Genomic DNA, 13,821 nt, shown 5'->3' with positions numbered 1-13,821 from the left:
ACAGAGGGAGGAACTGGAGTGATGTGGCCACAAACTGAGAGACACCAGCAGCCACCAGAAGTGGGCAGAGAAGCAGGAAGGATTCTCCCTAGAGCCTCCGGAGGGAACTCAGCCCAGCCTACACCTTGCTTTCAGCCCAGTGCTACTGATTTCAGACTCCTAGCCTGTGAGAGCATAGATTTCTGTAGTTTTAAGGCACTCTGTGGTAATTTGTCTCAGTAGCCACAGGGAAATAATATCCACTCCCATCCTGCTTGGCCAAGTAGGCCAAGCAGGGGGGGCGGCCATGGCTCAGCAGTGAGACCAATGCTCAGACTCTGACAGGGGGAGGTATGCCCCTGTGGGACATTTGGGTAATACCCAATGCTCCCAGGAGCCAGTGTGGGGCAGGACCCCCAGGTCAGTCCAGTGAGGCACACCAGGAAGGACAGCCCACCCAGCAACTGGCAAAGCCTTCTCAGAAACTGTTCAGAATATCAGTTCTCAACTAGGGATGATTTGGACACTGGTGGTGGTAGAGGGGGCATCTTGCAAGTAGAAGCCAGGGATGCTGCTCGACATACTACAATGTGGGGATAGCCCCCCCACAAAGACTATTTCACTCAAAATGTCAACAGTGCTGAGGGTGAGAACACGGGCAATTGTTGGGGCTGGGGACCAGGGTAGAGTCTTAGGTCCGATTTCATCCAAACTTTTTCCAGGCACAGAGGACAAGATCCAGAGATGGTCCTCAGGCCTGGTAAGAGTCAGGGGCAAGTGTCCCCTGACCCCAGCCCTGCCTTCCCAGCAACAGGCAGGGCCCAGAGAGCCACATTGTAGAGGCCTGGCAGGTGGTAAGGGTGTTGCCTCTGTCCAGGGGTGGCCTGGGCAAGGCCAGCCAGTCGCTAGGTCTGTTTCCACACCTCCGTGCTGGTGTGTTGTGGAGGACTGTAGGAGCTCAGTGTGTGTGCTTTCTAGGGGTCCCCTCCCACACCTAGACCCCAAATCAGGCTGAGGTCCACCCTGCTCTTTAATCTTGGAGTAGAGGGTATACAGATGGGGAGTGTGGCCTGGGGGGAAGGTGGGCCACAGTCCTGGGTGAGAGGCTTAGTGAAGGCTTGGGGGGCCAGGGAAGGGCTGCAAGGGGCTCTGGGAGACGGCTCATCCCTCACAGTCATCCGACTTTCAGGCTGTCCACACCTCTTGCAGCCTCAGGCCAACCCTCTGCCGAAGGGTCCAGATCCTGCTCGAGTGCTTGGTCCTGTGGCCAAGGCCAGCCTGGGCACAGGCTGATGGGGGGCAGACTGCAGCTCTCAGGAGCAGTCTGCTCAGTAGCCTGAGGCCTCCCCACCTTTTCTCGGGTCCGCTGCAGCATACACACAGGCCCCGTCCTGGGACACGGCCTGGACCACGTTCAGGAAGAAGAGCCTCTTGGTCTGGTTGTGGCCCCTGTCCTGGAGCCCCTTCTGCACCTCCTAGAAGGAAAAGAAGGCCAGTGCACAGGTGAGGACAGCTTAGCTCCACCTGTCTAGGGGGCAAGGCCACAGGCAGAGACCTGAGCCCCAATGGAGCCAGCAGGACTGGGCGTCAGTGGCAGTGACAGTGGGAGAGCACTGGAGGCAGGCCTGTCTATAGGGCATGGAGTCTGTGGTCTCCCACAGAAAGTTCCAGTGGAAGAGCCAGGCTCCAGGGAGCACAACGGGGAGGACACCAGTCAGGCCAGAAGGAGCTCGAAATGCAAGATCATTTCTGGCCTGGATCCAAGGACACCAGGGCCTGAGCACAACATCTGAGGACTCTAGGGGCTTTGGCAGAGAAATGGCTGATGGGAACTTAGGCCTACAGACCTCTAATTTTGAGGACTTTGAAAGCAAAGCCTTCTAGAAGGTAGAACCTGGGGCCTTTGGAGTAAGTCTCAGCTCCTCCATACATAGGAACTGCCCAACTCAACATCTGGCTCCCTGCCTCAGGGTCTCAGTGCCCAGGGACCCTGGGACAGGGAGGAAGAAGGTCCTGGTACCTGGGCTGGGCTACATAAGACCTTCCATCTCAACACTGACCAGAGAAGACTAGAGACCCTGGCTGCCAAGAAAATGGTAAACTTCTTAGGGTTTGAGGCCCTAAAAGCTTAGGGCCCCATTGGTTGAGGAAGCAGCTGAAAGGAGGATCCAAAGCTTCAGATCCCATTTTCTCTGCCTATGAGTTCAAGGACATTGACGCCCAGGTTAAAGGCACCAGTGCTCCTGGAGGGTGAGGCACTCAGTGCATGTGGCTCCAGTCTCAGAGAGCGAGTCTGTGGAATTTGAAGACATCAGGGACCTAGGTGTGGGTTTCTAAGAACCCACAGGGTTCTTAGAGTGTTAGGGTGCTCACATATTTGCCAGTCTATAACCTTTACACGGATTCTGAAGTGTAGAGGCCTGTGCTACTCGGGCCTCACATTTTCACTTAACATTTTGGACCAGCCCCAGGCCAAGGATCTCAGCCCACAAGGGCCCTAGGTGCCAGTGATTTCTATGTACAAAGACCCTGATGCTCTGCAATCCATAGGACCAGGGCCTCGTACCTGATGTCACATGAGTAGGGTGAGATCTCCAGAGCACCCTTGGGTTATGTTTCTCTGATGCACTAATTGTCCAGGGTCCTTAGATTTGAAGGCCAAGGTCCCCATGGCTGAGACCACAACAGGACCTGTGGTCATAGAAGACTCTGTGCCTTAGTATCTAGTGGCCAAATTCCAAGGCCCTGAGAAAGGAGGACCCTTCTGGCCTTAGTCCCTGGGCTTGCCTATGAAGGCCTTTGGACAGTTAAGGCCTCCACCCAGACGCTAGTCATAGAAGGCCCTGGATGTACGGCCAACACTAACACTCCAAGCCAGTTGAGGATCTTGGCCTTACAGTTGGTCGTTGGCTTCTCCGAGTCCTCAGAGAATTGTCCACAAAGTAAAAACCTCAGTCAAGGTTCAAGAAGGATCCAAGATGAGCCCTGAGGGAATACTCTCCATCCTTCTGCCATGGGGAGGATCCTATAGCAGGGACTCTGAGAGTCCTTCATCTCCAGCCCCCAAGACTATGGTTCACAGGGGCTACACACACACTCCTCTGGAGTAAAGGTTCCTCACACTGTGATGCTCTAAGGGCCAGGGGAGGCAGCCTTGACAACAAGAGCGCCTCACCACAGGAAAGGCAACTTTGAGGACCTTAGACCCCAGCTGGCTGAATCGATGCCAGGCATGAGGCTCAGGGCCTCGATACGCCGCCAGGCTTTTATTTTTACTTTTTTTTAAAGATTTTATTTATTTATTCATAAGAGATACACGGAGAGAGGCAGAGACACAGGCAGAGGGAGAAGCAGGCTACCTGCGGGGAGCCCAATGCGGGACTCGATCCCAGGACCCTGGGATCACGCCCTGAGCCAAAGGCAGACACTCAACCGCTAAGCCACCCAGGCGTCCCCCTGCCAGGCTTTTAAATTAGACCTCAGCAAAGGGTATCTGCCAGCCCAGAGAAGCTCTGAGGGAGGTGACTGTCTGTTGGGACAGGGGCATGGGGGCAGGGAGTCAGACAAGAGAGTTTAGCTCTGGGGACCTGCTTGTGTGTGTGTGGAAACCAGGAAACGTTCCTAAGAATCAGCACTGATGCAACACCCATGCCGTAGAAGGAAATTGCTATGCAGACTGTCACAGAATACTCTTACAAATAAACTGACACATAAAGGTTACAAATTACACAAGGAAAAAGATCACCATGTGGGAGAGTCTGAGAGGCCACAGGAAGGAAAACTAGCTTCTAGAGAGAATAGGACAGAGCAGAGACCAAGGTGCAGAGGTCTTTGGCCTGGGAGAAGCATGGATAACACCCTGTTTCCTGCCTTAGAGGCCACAGGATTGGTCTGGTGCCTCCCCTGCTGAGCTTCTCAACTCCTGACAGCCCCAGAAGGGGAAGTGTGCCCAGCCTAAGATACTGGAGAGCTGAGACCCCATGGGGGGCTCTGAGCAGCATGCACCAAGGCATCTGTCTTAGTGGAGGCAGGGACAGTGGTCTTACCTGGCTGAAGTTGGGTTCATATTCCACTTGGCCATTGCTGTTGACATGTAGGATAGGGGCTGCAATGGCAGTCCTCAGGTCAAAGCCAAGCCACAACTTCTTTATAATAGCCTAGGGGAGAAAAGGAAAACACAGGAGGGGAGGGAGGGGACACCAGTGTCCCTACACGAACACCTCCCTGCCCCTGGAAGAGGGGATGTTCCAGCCAGGAGCTCCATGACTCACCTGTGCCACAGCAGAGATGATGAGCTCCCCACCAGCCCCACCTATCACCAGCTTTGACCCCTCGGCTGTGTTGATGAAGATGGAGGGGACCATGGATGATGGAGGCCGCTCACCTGGAACTAGAGGCCGGATGGGTGTCACCTGCAGCCTCACTTCCACCCAGTGCCCTCTAGACCACCCCTCCATCTGAGTCTCCATCCACTGCTGTGCAAACTGGGGCTGGCCCAAGGGCTGCTTTGTAGCGCCTGGCCTGTCCACTTTCCTTCTTCTCACCAGTGGAGTCCTCAGGCTCACCAGGTTGGGGGGTGACTTTCGAGCCCAGGGGGCGCCTCCAGCATAGGTCCAGAAGCTCGTTGTTGAGGAGGATGCCTGTGCGTGGTGAGTACAGCATTGCTCCAAAGCTGCAGACAGAGGGGAGTCTGGGCTCAGGCTGCAGGCTCCAGTCTCCTACCCCTCACAGGTGCCTGAGCACCACTTTCCAGGAGCCCCTCATTTTAGTGGCAGCCTGCTAGCGTGCTGGAGTCACTATTTTCTCCCTGGCATGCCCCCAAGGATCCACCTGTGCCTCCCATCAGGGTGTCCTTCTGGATAAAGCTCATCCCCAAGCAGATCCTGGCTCAGGGCCACCCATCGGAGGCCTTCTAGCCAGAGATGACAGAGTGGATGGTCCTTCTGACAGACAGGAAGGCCAGGGAAAAAGCAAGGTACTGCCCCATGGAAACAAGCAAGGAGAGACCGGGTGTTTTGTAAAACAAGCTGAGGGAGCAAAGGAGTGGGGCCTGGGGACAGGCAGGCACGTACGGTGTGTTGATGGTGCTGGTGGCTGCCACAGCGCTGCCATCCTCCCCTAGCACAGACACATGCGACGTGCCCATCCTGTGGCCCGAGGGCCCATCCAGGCCGTAGTGGCTGAGCTGGTGATCACCCCGAGTGTCGATCTGCTGGCGGATATGCTGGGCCAAAGCCTCTCCCAGCAGGTCCTGGGAAGCGTTCTGGAGTGGCCGGGCAGGTGACGCGGCACCCACAGAGAAGAGGGTCACCTTGGGAGGCCCTCTCCAGTCTGTCCTCAAGCTCGGCCACCCCCAGACCCTGCCCATCCTCCCGCTCCTCTGAGATATGGTGCCAACACTGTCCCTCTAGTACTCGCCACTAGGCCTTCCCTTCATGTTGAGCCCTGGGGCCCGGAAGGGGGCTGGCCACTGGCCACAGGCCACCTCACCTGGATCTCCAGGTGGCTGCGGGGGTCCCACAGCCGCCACCTCTGTCCCCCAGCAAACTTGAGCGTCTCCACAAGGTGATGGTACAAGTTCACACTCCCCTCGGGCCTGGCCACCGACTCCGAGGAGAAGTTGAACCCTGGGGAGGGGGTGGGCACAGGTGGGGGTCACCTGGTGTAGTGGGTAGAAATGTTGGCCCCCCTCAAAAAAGATTTGTCCATGTCCTAATCCCCAGAACCTGCGACCACGACCTTATATGGCAAAAGAGTGAATTTTACCTTATATGGCAAAATGTGTGATTAAGTTAAGGATCTTGAGAAGAGCAGATTATCCTGGATTATCCGGATGGGCTCTAAACGTAATCACACAATTAAATGTAGTCTTATAAAATGGACACACAGAGAAGAGGAGGAGGCCGTGTGAGCAGGAGGCAGAGACGGGGATGATGCAGCCAGCCTGGGGTGCTGGCCGCCACCAAGAGCTGGATGAGACAAAGAACACATTGTCCTCCAGAGTCCCCGGAGGAAGCATGGGTCAGCAGACACCTGGATTTTGAACTTCTGGCCTCCAGAACTAGGAGAAAATAGGTTTCTGTTGCTCTCAGCCACAAGCTTGTGTTGACTTGCTGCAGTGGTGACAGGGAACTGCCCGTCGGCCTCTCCCTGGCCCCCCCAGGCCAACCTGCAGGCCAGGCACCTGGCTGCGCACTGGCCGCGCTCACCCCCTGCGCAGCCCGCTGCAGGGAGGATGGCTTGGCCTGCGCCAGAGGCCAGCTCCACAACGCAGGGTCTTGACCCGGGTCCGCAGCCCCATCTTTGGAGTCGGGGGGGGGGGGGCAGGCGAGCCAGAAAAGGAAGGCTGCCCAGAGCCACAGCTGGGCTCTGGAGTTCCCGTGGGCCCGACTCTGGGTGGGGGGGCTGGGAGCCTGACCTCTGAGCACATTGAGGACGAAGCTGAGAATCGCGCCCCCTGCAGGCGGCGGCGGCGAGTACAGGGTGTAGCTCCCCAGGGGCATCGCCAGGGCCTCCACCACCTCGGGCCGGAACGACGCCAGGTCCTGCGGGGTCAGCCGGCTGCCTGAGGAGAGCCAGAGGAGACCCCGTGTAGGGATGGGAACACTGAGGCCGAGGGACCGCCCCCGACCCCAGGTGGCCTGGTGGGGCTCTCCACCCCTAGAGCCCTAGGGGTGATGGAGGGTCTGTGAGGGATGGGTGGCCAGAGGCAGGCAGTTGGTGGGAAGAGGATGGGACGTGAGCGGGGAAGCTGGCCTCTGAGGTCGTGAGGGTGGCCAGCTCCAGGCCCAGGAGCCCGCTCGGCCCACCGTGGCCGCCACTAACTCCCTCATTTACTGGGGCTCTGCTCTTCATGGGCCCTGACCCCTGACCGTGGGGTCCTTGAGGCCAGCAGGGGGCGGGCCTGGATGCCCCCCAAGTCCTGGGAGCAGTTGACATTCCCGCAGGGCTCCGGGAGGGCCTGCCCTCGCTGCTAGCACCCAGAGCCCACCTCTTTCTCGGGCAGGGCTGGGGGCTCCGGGACCTCAGCGCAGCTGACCTTGGTTGGCAATGTCCTCCAGCAGCGTCTGGCCCAGCGTCCCCGTGTAGAAGGCCTCTGCACCCTCTGTGGCCACGGTTTCCAGGGTGGCGGCCAGTGCGGGCCAGGGGAATGGGTCCTGAGCCCTCAGGGGTTCTGTGCCGTTGAAAAAGAGCTGCCTGGGGAGTTGGGGGCAGCCTCAGGGTGGGGCCAGGCCCCGGAAGGTAGCCACACTCCTGCAGGGGCTCTTGTAGGTTCCTGGGGACCCTACGGGGAGGCCGTCCTGGTCTGGGGTGCTGAGGGGCTGGTGTAGACATCAGGAGAGATGGTTCCTCTAGGATTGGGTGGGTCTGAAGACTCTTACCTCTCTCATCACCTGGGCCCAGGGAGAGCACACTCCTTACTCGGGCCTGGGACCCCTCCGGGAAGACACGGCCAGTGGGCTGGCAGGAGGTGAAGGGAGGGTGGCCCAAGCCCTCCTGCCAGCCCAGAGGGAGTGAGAAGGGCAGGGCCAGAGGGTGGCGGCAGAGGCCACATCCACATCCTGGAGCCCATCCTTTGGGTTTAAGCCCCTTCTGGCCTGAGCCGCTCTGATTAGGTTCTGTCCCCTAGCTCAAAGGTCTATGAACTGTGACAAAGTACTGGCCTTCCTGGCCTTCGGCCCCCGACACCCCCACAGGGTCAACCCTCCAGCTCAAGGAGGGGCTGAGGTGGAACTGGGTGGGAGCCACAGCTCGAAGCCAGGAGCCGGGTGGGAGCCCAGGGGCCCCCTGGGGAAGTGCTCACCTCAAGGGACGTCTTGGATAAGGAAGACCTGAGGAAGTCATTCTGCAGGAACTGACTGAGGACGGAGGGCATGCGGTAGTCCCCTCGGAGCAGGGCGATGGTGGGCCGGAACAGCTGTGCCCAGGGCAGGCGGCCGTGGCGGCGGTGGGCCTCTGCGTAGCCCCGGAGCTCGCCGGGCACTCCGATCCACTGGGCCCCTGCAAGGCGCAGTGGCATCACGCCCCTGCCCCGGCCCGTGGCCTGCCCCAGGGCTTCTCCACCACCCCCACGCTTGCCCCACCAGCTCGGCCCCCCTGGCATGGTAGCCAGAATGAGCCCTCTGGAGGCCACATCTGACCATGTCCCTCCCTGCTCAACCTCCCCCATGGCTCCCCATTGCCTTCCCTCAGGGCCCAACACAAACTGGCCCCGGGATCCCCCACCCCACCCCGTACCCCATCTCCACTGACCTTCCAGCTCTTGGCCAGGCTGGTCCCTCTGCTTGGATCACCACTCCCTACTGAGAAAGCCCTGTTCCAAGGAAGACTCCCCCAACTCCAGCGGGTCAGGACCTCCTCCATGGGGGCTCCCCATTTGCTAGCTGCCGTCCCCTGGCACCAGGGTGTCTCAGCCTGTCCACAGAGCCTCCTCAGGGGAGTGCTCTGGTCAGCCGCAGTGGCCTGGTGGGGTGGGCGATGGTGGCTCCTCCAAGGGCCTCACCTGTGCCCAGTGGCTGGGCCTGCTCACACTGGTCCAGCAGATCTGGGCTGTAGTTGGTGGGCACTGTCTCCCTGGCATTGATGACTTCCACCTTCCCTGGAGTTGGGGCAGGGCATGTGAGTGCTCAGGGGCACTCCTGTGGCTGCCAGGCCTCCCGCCACCATAGCGCGCCCTCATGTGGCCCTGGCCCTGCTCTAGGCCTCTCTCTGTACTTGAGCTGGCCTCTGCGCTGTAGGGGCCAACAGCAGGCCACCCAAAGATGGGCCACTTCGGCATGAAGATTATTTTTGAGTTAAAAGCAATTAAAACCCAGCAGAATCCGGAAGAGCTTTTTACCTCACCCCTACTACTGCCTGAGAGAACTTAGAGGACCTGCTCCAGGAAGAGAGCTATCGCCATAGATAACTAGAGCAGGATATGAACTAAGTAGGGCAGACAGACAAGAGCTTGGTCAAAGTCCTCTGTGTCCCATTGTTTCCCAGTGCTCCCCCCACCCCCCAGCCCCCCACTCTCTAGCCCCTCACGCATATTTGTTTAGCAAACATTTGCTCTTCTTTCTTTTCCTGTGAATTGCATTCTTTCCCTTCGAAGTTCCAGACCCCTACTCCCTTCCCCTTAGCTCATTTTGCCTGCCTGTCTTTGGGATTTCCATGTCCCCAGATGTAAGGGACAAAATTTGATTTTGTCCTGTTAATTTATCTCGTGTCAGTTTAATCCCATCCTCCCCATGGGGTCCCCTATCTGGACTTACCCGTGGTTGCATTGTAGATGGTGAAGATGACCCCTCCGCCCAGGCCCATGCTCTGAGGGTGGACGACTCCGGTGCAGACCAGAGCCGCGATGGTGGCATCCACGGGTGAGCCATGCTTCTGGAGGATGGCTCTAGGAGACACAGCACAGAATGAGAGGCCTGGCTCCCCGGCCACAGCCTCCCAACATGGGTTTGCTCGCCTAGCATTTACTAGGGAATGGTGACAGGTGGGTGACCATCTGGGCTGACACCACACTGGGCTACCCCCTCAAGTCCAGCTGCTCACAGGTCCATGGCCCTCTACAGATTGCAAATTGTCACACCATTTACACCGCCGCTTGCCTTATATAAGGTACTTCTCAGTTTGCACCGTGCTTTTGAGGCTGTTATTCCCCAGGCCCTTCTAGACCCCCAGGTCCTCCCAGCAGTCCAGGAGCCCAGCCTAGGTAGCCCCCACACCCCATTTCATGGGGGACATGTGGGCCCTAGTCCTTTTAAGACTGGACTTTTTCAGGTGACCTTAAGATCTTGTCCTGCTACCACAGGCTTGGGCTAAGGGGCTCCCCAGCCCTACCTAGGGCCCCGTGGGCACCGAGGGGTGGGCCTTTTAATTTATTTTATTTATTTATTTATGATAGTCACACAGAGAGAGAGAGGCAGAGACACAGGCAGAGGGAGAAGCAGGCTCCATGCACCGGGAGCCCGACGTGGGATTCGGTCCCGGGTCTCCAGGATCGCGCCCTGGGCCAAAGACAGGCGCCAAACCGCTGCGCCACCCAGGGATCCCAGGGTGGGCCTTTTAGTTCCAAGGTGCTAGTCAGACTGGCCTGTGTTGAGGAAATGACCCTGTTCCTAGGGCACCGCCCTGCACAGTTCACTGGGTGCTCCCTCTTTCTGCACTCAGGAGTCCTCCCAAGCCCTCCAAGGAAGCAAGTATTTATACCAGTTACAGACGGGGAAACTAAGGCCCAAGGAGGGGGTGGGTCTGGTTCCCCTCCTCCACCCCATGGGACCTCTGACCTCAGCACCCTCCCTCAGCTTGGGCACCCTCAGCCTGAGCACTCCACCCTGGGCTCACACTCTCCTCCGAGCCACATGTCCTTGCTCTGGGCTCACCCATAGGCACACATGGCTACAACATGGACACACATAATGTTGGAACAGGAGAAGGGGCAGAGGACAGCAGTATGACACAATAAGATGGTCACAGCCAGGCGTAGAAAAACACAGATGCTTCATAAGATTAAAACACCCTAAGCAAAAACAAGACAAACTGGAAAATGATTTTTTTTTTTAAATTCCCATCACAAAAACCTCATTTTGACTGGCCTATTTTCCCCTGCATCTGGAAGTGCTTTCTGCATTCGGCTTCCAGAAGACAAGTTCCCACCACCGCCGCAGCCGCCACCACCACGCTCTGGTTTCCCGGCACCTCCCTGACCTCATGCTATTGGGGGCCTCGGGCTCAGTCTGCTGTTCCTTGTGCACCTATATCTTCTCTCAGATGACCTGACCTAGGCTCAGAGTTTAAATGCAACCTCCACAATGATAACCGCAAGTTTTATCTCCAGCTCATACTGTCCCCTAAACTCCAGACGTATCCCCAGCCATCCACAAGATACCTCCTCTGGATATCTAAGAGGCATTTCACTTTTGTTGTTGTTTTACTTTATTGGTTTGTTTCTTAAGTTTTTATTTGAGGCATTTTACTCTCTTTTTTTTTTTTTTAAGATTTTATTTATTTATTTATTCATGAGAGACACAGAGAGGCAGAGACATAGGCAGAGGGAGAAGCAGGCTCCCTACAAGGAGCCCAGTGTGGGACTCGATCCCAGGATCTCCAGATAATGCCCTGAGATGAAGACAGATGCTCAACCACTGAGCCACCCAGGCATCCCAAGGCATTTTACTCTTAACATGACCTAACCTGCACTTCCTTCACACCTCTGCCCCCCAAAACGGCTCCCTTCCTACCTTCACTATGTTGTGCCCAGATCCAAGCCACCAGCATCTCTCACCTGTGTTATTGCAACGGTCTCCCACTCGGTGCCCTGCATCTGCCTTCCCCCTTCTGTTTTAACAAAATTATGTCAAAATGTAAATCAGACATCCCTGTAATAGGAAATGAAATAATTCAGATCAAATTTCCCAGACCGAAACGAACTAGGGGTGGTAGAAGGGGAGGAGGGCGGGGGGTGGGAGTGAATGGGTGACGGGCACTGGGGGTTATTCTGTATGTTAGTAAATTGAACACCAATAAAAAATTTAAAAAAAAATTACTAACCTCAAAAAAAAAAAAAATTTCCCAGACCACTAAAAAAGCCAGAAAAGATAAAATATCTGCTTAAAGGCATCACAGGCAGAGAAAAAAATGCAGGCCTCAAGACAGAGGAGCCTGACATTTGGAGCTGCTCTACCCGTTCAAGATGTTTGCCAGTCCTGGAAGAAGTGGTCAAGAAGCCATGCAGTACTTTTGACATCCCCATGTGACTTGCTGGTAAACCACACTTGGAGATGGGTCCTCACTCTCAGAGTGAAACGCGAAACAGACCAGCCCTGACAAGCCCAGTGGCCCAGCTTCAAATCATCACTGTCAATCAAATTGAATTAAGGCGATTCCTGAATGTTGGCATCCTGAGCCTCAGATTTTTTCTAACAATTATTTTTAACCATTTCAATACATTCTTCAAATGCTAACTTTAAAATAACCAAGCAACAAGGCAGTAATACAGCATAAACAAAGCCCAAGAGAAAGCACAAACAATGAAGAAAGAGACCCATCGATCTCCAGATTATGAAACTGTCAGGCCGCAGACTCTAAATAACTACATTTAAGGATATAAAAGACAAGATTAAGGATTTCCCCAGAGAAATGGCAACTATAAAACATGGAATTAGGAGCTCAGTGCTAACAGTAAATTAACAACAGATTGGACACCAGTTTTTTGGGTTTTTTTTTAGACTTTTATTAATTTGTTGAGTGAGAGAGAGAACAAGAGAGCACAAGTGGGGGGCGGGGGGACAGAGGGAGAGGGAGAAGCAAGCTGCCTGGTCAGAGATGATGCATGATGCATATGCGAAGTGACTCAATCCCAGGATGCTGGGATCATGACCTGAGCCCAAGGCAAATGCTTACTGGACTGAGCCAGTCCAGCACCTTGGACACAAAAAAATTTTTTTTAAAGATTAATTCAGGGAACCCTGGGTGGCGCAGCGGTTTAGCGCCTGCATTTGGCCCAGGGCACGATCCTGGAGACCCGGGATCGAATCCCACGTCGGGCTCCCGGTGCATGGAGCCAGCTTCTCCCTCTGCCTATGTCTCTGCCTCTCTCTCTCTCTCTGTGTGACTATCATAAATAAATTAAATTTAAAAAAAAAAGATTGGATTTTAAAAAATAAATAAATAAAGATTAATTCAATATAAAATATCAAAATTTGGGCAATTCCGGTGGCTCAGCGGTTTAGTGTCACCTTCAGCCCAGGGTGGGATCCAGGAGACACGGGATCAAGTCCCATGTCAGGTTCCCTGTATGGAGCCTGCTTCTCCCTCTGCCTGTGCCTCTCTCTCTCTCTCTCTCTCTGTCTCTCATGAATGGATAAATAAAATCTTTTAAAAATATATCAAAATTTAAGTATGGGGGAAAGTATAGAACATACAAAAAATATAGTAAGAGATAGGTATAAAATGACAATAAAACTATATATATGGTTTTATATAGTATATATATGACATAGTATATATATGACAATAAAACTATATATATACATATCATGTGACCACTATGTATAATTACATATGTATAATTAATTCTGTATTAATACATATATGTATAATACAATATGTATAATTACATTAATTTTAGACCAAGTAGATTTTATTAGAGATAATAGGGACACATTAATATTATAAAAGGCTCAATTCAACAAGAAAAAATAGAAAGAAAAAAAAGAAAAAAATAGAATAGAAAATTTTATCCAGAATAGAAAAATCTGGATACAGGTACACTTAACAGTTTAAAAACACACAAAGTAAAACTTGGCATAACGAAAAGAAGGAAGAGACAAATATACACAGGAAAGATTTTAACATACCTCACTCAGAATCTTACAGAATAAGTAAGAAAAAAATCAGTGAGGCTATAGAAGATTCGAATGACACCACTATCATAAGATGACTGAACTGATGTTACAGAATGCAGTACTCAACAGTCATGCATAGAATATTTATATAAACAGATCATTTTATGGACTTTTAAGCAAGTCTCAACAAGTTTCAAAGAACTGAAATCATATAAATGACTTAGAAAATCCCCATGTATTTGGAAATCAAGAAAAACACTGATAATTAGCCCATGGGACAAAGAAGACATTACAATGGAGATTAGGAAGTGTTCTGAAACGAGTATGATGAAAATACCACCCATCTGAGTGTGTGGGGTTATCAGCAATGGTGTAAGAGAAATGGGAAGGGAGGAAATGGGTCTGCAGAATTCCCACATCACCACAGTGTCTCATAGGGAAGTGGGGGGGGCCAATCAGTCTGAGAACTTTCACTCAGATGAGTATTACAGATTTGGTTTGGCAAGCT

General features: G+C 53.9%; 1 protein-coding gene across 3 annotated transcripts in view; it reads right to left on the bottom strand.

The window, feature by feature from the left end:
* Positions 1–610: 610 nt before the first annotated feature.
* The window catches only part of GGT5 (gamma-glutamyltransferase 5), a 28,106-nt gene continuing 14,895 nt past the window's right edge, over positions 611–13,821 (bottom strand). Inside the window, exons 2-12 of one of the 3 annotated variants that reach the window (XM_038575801.1) lie at positions 9,234–9,364; positions 8,483–8,578; positions 7,788–7,980; positions 7,019–7,179; positions 6,398–6,544; positions 5,470–5,606; positions 5,052–5,242; positions 4,545–4,651; positions 4,251–4,369; positions 4,026–4,136; positions 611–1,454 (exon numbers count right to left, since the gene is read on the bottom strand). In XM_038575801.1, the coding sequence (XP_038431729.1) occupies positions 1,308–1,454; positions 4,026–4,136; positions 4,251–4,369; positions 4,545–4,651; positions 5,052–5,242; positions 5,470–5,606; positions 6,398–6,544; positions 7,019–7,179; positions 7,788–7,980; positions 8,483–8,578; positions 9,234–9,364 (1,540 nt within the window). In that variant the 3' untranslated portion in view covers positions 611–1,307. Of the gene's footprint in view, positions 1,455–4,025; positions 4,137–4,250; positions 4,370–4,544; positions 4,652–5,051; positions 5,243–5,469; positions 5,607–6,397; positions 6,545–7,018; positions 7,180–7,783; positions 7,981–8,232; positions 8,579–9,233; positions 9,365–13,821 lie in introns of those variants that run through there. The other 2 variants (XM_038575799.1, XM_038575800.1) reach the window with 2 other exon arrangements.

The sequence above is a fragment of the Canis lupus genome, chromosome 26, assembly GCF_011100685.1.
Source record: "Canis lupus familiaris isolate Mischka breed German Shepherd chromosome 26, alternate assembly UU_Cfam_GSD_1.0, whole genome shotgun sequence".
NCBI classification, from domain to species: Eukaryota; Metazoa; Chordata; class Mammalia; order Carnivora; family Canidae; genus Canis; species Canis lupus.
This window is presented reverse-complemented; position numbering and strand designations above follow the sequence as displayed.